Below are 5,899 nucleotides of genomic sequence, written 5' to 3' on the forward strand. Positions count from 1 at the left end.
GGTACATTTATCGAGAAAAAAATTCTTTAGAAATGCTAAATAGGTATTTATATTTATGTTATACTATTGTATTTTTATTTTCTTCACACCTGAACAAATATAGATATACCCAAATATTTTAGAATCAGAAAAGTTGAAATAAATCCATACATCACCGAAAACATTAAAAGGCGTCATAATATATTAGAAATAACATAAGTTTAAATGAATCAATCCTCACGCAACCTTTTATATTTTATTTTTATTTTCACCATCTTTGAAATATAAACATATAAAGGGACCCAAATATATTAGAAATCGGAAAATTTGATATAAAGCACGCAATCATAAAATCGGTTGTATTTTCGTTCTCAGCACCTGTGACATATGAGATGACTCTAATATTTTAAAAATCGTGTGATAAATCGATAGGCAAGCGCGCAATCTAAAAATCAATTTATTTATTTATTTTCAGCGTCTTCAAAAACATATTAAGGTATCCCAATAGTTTAGAAATCCAAAAAAGTTAACATAAATTTATTGTGCATGCGCGCGCCCATAAAATATTTTTTTTTCATATTCAACACATCTGAGGACATAATAAAAATGACCCCAATATGTTCGTGTAACCATTAATAGCGTTAAATAACTAATTTAAGTCATAGTACAGATATTATACGTACAGTATAAGAACAACCATTGTACTGTGGGTACACAATAATGGTAATTGCGCGTCACACTGACCTCGAGTTTAGATTTGTCATACATAATTACAAATAGGTTTAAAATGCGAATAGCTTGAATAGTAATGTTTAGACTAATAATGTTGGAGGAGGTTATCTGAAGTCGGCTAATGAAAATCTCTAAGCATTGAAAAATGCATTTCACGCAGGCCAATTCGATCCTATCCTTAATCATTTGAGAGTTAAGACTAGAATCTGCCACTCCGCTTCACTCAGAGGAAGGTAAGGTTTGTATTCATTCAAAGAATTCTAAAAGTGTCTTCTGTGAATTTAAAATTTCTACACGTATTTTATATTTTAGATCTCAAGGAACAAGCTTAGATCCGCGTCAGCACTGGTGTTTTATCTGTAGTCAAATCCATGTAACAGCCAAAACACCAGATAAAACATAGTTAATTTTTACGACTCTTTAATAGATTTTTGAATTGGTACCTAAATGTCTCATAAATATATCCTCCATTAATTTTGGTTGTTTGCATAAACGTATTTTTTCTAACACATATATTTCTGAGGAAATTTTTGGATCGGTGTAAATATGACCCAGTATCAATCTGTCGCATTCCATCTACTTAATATGCAAATTTGTTTAGTTGAGCAGTTGGATTTAAAAATATAGATAGCAATCAAAACCGCTATTGTTGTTGGTAACACGTCTTCAGGAGTCCACTAGTATTACGAAATGGTTAGAGGACTTTTCATTTGGGAAAACCCTTTTACAAAACGTTTCCAAGTTAAATTTACAAAAAATATATATTTTTTAAAGTTCTACAGCTGCTAGCAGAAACAGAGCAATACACTAACTATTTTAATGAGATTTTTGAAAAAATTATAAATAAAACCTTTTAAAATTATAAAATCCTTCTGTCGAAGATGATGATAAATACATTCTTCTTTCAAATAATTCATTTGGGAAATATCCCCTGTTACCTGAGAAATCATTAACACTAACTTAGAAACTGAACAATGAAGCTCTGAAGGATGAAGGACGAATCTGTTACGCAAAAATGTGCCAAATTACTTATTGACAAAGGAAATTATACTATAATAATACTTTTTTCTGTTAATGAGCCCTTCATCATTAAGGTCGACTATTGTATTTCTGCCTTGTACGAATGAAGACATGATTAACATCCTCAGCACAGAGTAATATAAAGCTGGAGGAAAGACTGCTGAGTTAGTACAGGCAGTTCTGGAAGCCAAGCATATCGTGACATCAGTTCTTGCTAAAATGCATTTCTCACTTTCGGGAATATTAGTTGTGCTCGCCGCACATTCTGTGAGTTGAACAATCAAGTACCTGTTTCTATGTGTTAAATTGTTACTAATGTTGCTATTTTAAGGGATTATATACTGATCGAAATTATTTTGGGATGCTAATAAAGTGCAAAATCCTGTGTGTGGAGTTAATAGGAAATTAGTTCTATTCGGAAAGTATATTTTTTAAATTTAAAATAACATTAGAACGGATAATCATATTTTACACACAATTTTGATAGAATATTCGAGAAAAATTAATAACCAAGCGCTCATAGCTAATTTGATATTAATTATTAATTTATTCGAGTTCTATTATCAAGTATTTTACATTTTATCATTTTTTTTCCTTCGAATTCTTTTGGTGTGTTTGCCTATGTGCAAAATGGTAATGATAGTTACACCCTAATTTTTTTATTATTGGCTAAGGTGAATGTATCATATACTAGTTGATTAAAGAAATAAATTTTTCAGCCGAACTCGACTTGGGGTTCTGGAAATATTTATTTAACCATCAGTATGCCGATTAATATTATTTTAATTAAAATCATTTTTTTATATATAGTCCACAAAATATTTCTTAACAATCTAATTTCTAACTATCTAATCACAAAAAAATGTATTTCTTCAAGTTAAATAATTACATAGTTATTTTCTTTATAAAAACATGAAAAACCGAGACAACGAATCATTGCCAGCTGGTATTACGTAAAATATAAAATAAATTAATGATGTATAATGGAAATAATTGATAATATTATCTATTTATTTATTTACATTTTTCATATTTAAATTTTTAATTCGAGGTATTGTCTTTGGACTCTTTCGAAGAAATTAAAGCAGTGTGTAACAAGGAGACTGGATATGATGGCGATATTGATAAGTTGAGTAAGTTGTCATTTCCTTGCATGTTTGCAGATCTTGATTGCATTATTTATTTGTTACAAAAAAGTTAATTATTTTTATAATAATGTTTACTTAGTCTGAAAAAAAATATATAAATTTGTTTCATAGTACTATGTAATAATATTTAATGTTTCAGATTTTAATGATCCTGCTCTTCCGACTAAAGCAAAGGTACTAATATAGAACTATATATTTATAAAAATAAGTTTCATTGCTGAATGAATATGGGTTCCGCAGCTTCTTACGGAATTTCCCAAGCAGTAAAAGGATCTGGTCAATCATATTAAAGTAAATGAATGGTTACTTGTTGAATGATTTGTAGCCAAGAATTTTAGAAATGACTTCATTACTTATATTTACACTTATATTTCGTCATGAAATGTTAACAATATACCATGGTAACGCACCTACAAATTAATTTATGTTATGAGATCCACCAACACAATACCTTCCTTAGATATCCGTCTATCGATTCATTTTTCCCCTAAATTCACAACTATTGAAAAAAAAACTATTTGGTATTTAGGTTTGTCTATGTATTTTCTATTCTATGATTATCTCTTGAACAGGTTAAATAAATTTTTATTTGTAAATTTGAGAATAATTTTGTAAATGTAAAATATTTTAGGTGGTAGAGTGGCAACCATTTTGAGATTTTATATTTTTTACGATTTCTTATGTTCACAGAGTTCCATAATTTTTTTTTTCAAGTTTTGATAAATGACTGTCAACACTGGCTCCATAACATTCGATCCTACATCTTGATATTGATTCAAACGATGTTTTGTACACCAATATTAAGGCTTCTTTTAGGAAAATTAGAGTTCATACATTTGAAATGAATTTTAACCAAAGAAAATGTGTTATTCACTGTAACACCTGAATATTTATATTTTTCAACAACATTTATTGTTTTACAGCAACATATTTTATTATTATTATTGCTGGTGAGACAGGTATAATCTGGGGATTTGATTCCGGGGTCGTCTACAGTGATCATATTCAAAGATTTTAACAACATATTCACCATTTTGTCTTAGTTGACTACGAGATGTATGTCGTGTGACTATTTAAAAAAAATAATATATCATTTTTGGAATTTTTTTAGAGCTATTTGATTTATTCAGTATATGACAATTACCAAACTTGGAACGCGATGGGTTATTCTTGAGTTTTCTCTGACGCAATAATTTAGCTTTTCTTTATATTAATATCGTTAATTATTTTATATAATTTTTTATTTCCTGATTTTTCAGTGTGCGGCGGCTTGTGCATTGGAGAAGCAAGATTTGGTAAGAATAATTTTGTCATATTATATATTATAGTTACTAAAATGGTCACCTATGCCTAAAATGGTTCTAAGCCCCATGGGGGATGAAGTCATGATGAAAGTTGGTTGAAGGTAGCCTCTTTTTCTGCTTTTCTTTTTTTTTCTGATCTCTCTAAAACAGAAAGAAACAATGAATTAGTGAGTGCTTTATTGTGAAAAAGAAAGGAAATAAATCGTGTTGTGTAGTATCTTTTACTACCTTTGGTATTTTAAGGTTACCTGTAATGATTGTTGTTATTTATGAAATATCCTTTTGAATGGTACTATTTTTAAATACGGAGGTGAGGGGTTGTATCGCATAGAAGATAGAAAAATAAAAACATTAATTAATAAAGACAATAGATAATGGTAAAATAATAAGAAAACAGTCAGAAGTCGAAAAGAAGTTCTTTTTCTGCATTCTAGTAATGCATTTTAAGAGGGGGCTGAGGAAATTTGATTATTTGGGAAGGGAAATTTGATTGTAGTCTGTATTTTGTGTCTGTCTGTTGGTGCAACCTCTTTATAATGACAGATTCGTATAAATAATAATATTAAAATTATTATTTTAAACAGGAAGACAAATTTTCAATTCATTTTTTATGTATTAGTTTAAGCCCGATGGTTCCATTGATAGAGAAAAGCAGAAACCTTTGGTAGAGGAATTAGTAAAAGATGAAGATATGAAGAAGAGTTACATGAAGGCAATTGAAGAATGCGATATATCAGGTACTATTTTTTAAAGAAATTTATTATTTCATTAAAAAATCATTACATGGACATATTATAATTTGTTTGCAATATTTTCAGCTAAGGCAAATAAATGTGAAACAGCTTATGAGTTCCTGAAATGCGTGGATATTAAGGTAAGGTGAACATTAAAGAACTTTAAACATAATTAAATCCAAAATGGAGGTTTATTATTTTTTTTTTTTATTTTTATGTTGTCAAAACTTGTGAAATCCTTACTGTTTTTTTCTTTCTTTTTTTGTTTATCATTATCAATGTCACTGACAATTTATGTTCAAATTTGTTTGTTGCAGGCTGGTACATCGAAATAAGAATATATAACCAATGACTTCTAAATGTGAAAATATTTTTAATAGTAATTGTATATTTACCAATAAAGTATATTTTTGTTGTTGCAAATATCGTGAATAAAAAAAACCAACTAGTTCTAACATTTTTATCACTTTTTAACTAATAAATGAGTGTAAATCATATTTTTCTCTATCTTATTACATAATTATAACTTCAAAGAGTTTTGATAGTAGTTTTTTATTATATTTGAAGACTTCTTTTATTAATTTGGAGACCTCTACTATTCTCCAGAAGTTGAAGAAAATGTTGTTTTTTTAAAGGGAAATATTTTTTTATTTTGCTTTCTCACTACCAACGGAATAACAAGAAAACTCGAATTTATACAGGATATAACAAAAAAATATTTGACCTCAAAATGACAAATTTCGGAACGCTTTTTGTGTTTTAGATATCAAGAAACACTAAACATAAAGATATTGGAAAATATAAAACAAAATGGTAGGTGAAAGTATATACATTGGAAGATGGTTAGTGTAAATATTAGTAAGGTTACAGGTACGTGTAGGAAAACTTAAACTTTGGGTACCTATCATGGGCAAAATCCTTGAGAAACTCATCTTAAGACGCCTGTACCCTATCCTTGATTCCAATCACATAATCCCAGATC

At 28.7% G+C, this 5,899-nt stretch overlaps 1 protein-coding gene across 1 annotated transcript; it reads left to right on the forward strand.

Moving 5' to 3' along the window:
* Positions 1–1,917: 1,917 nt before the first annotated feature.
* Positions 1,918–5,414, forward strand: LOC106688337 (uncharacterized). Its single transcript, XM_014432751.2, has 7 exons — positions 1,918–1,998; positions 2,783–2,864; positions 3,019–3,053; positions 4,139–4,174; positions 4,803–4,920; positions 5,002–5,057; positions 5,235–5,414. Exons 1-7 carry the CDS (start codon positions 1,951–1,953, stop codon positions 5,250–5,252), a joined length of 393 nt encoding a protein of 130 aa, XP_014288237.1. The 5' UTR covers positions 1,918–1,950; the 3' UTR covers positions 5,253–5,414.
* The last annotated feature ends 485 nt before the right edge of the window (positions 5,415–5,899 follow it).

This window comes from Halyomorpha halys, unplaced genomic scaffold, assembly GCF_000696795.3.
Source record: "Halyomorpha halys isolate HHAL.00 unplaced genomic scaffold, Hhal_1.1 Scaffold1105.1, whole genome shotgun sequence".
Classification (NCBI taxonomy): domain Eukaryota; kingdom Metazoa; phylum Arthropoda; class Insecta; order Hemiptera; family Pentatomidae; genus Halyomorpha; species Halyomorpha halys.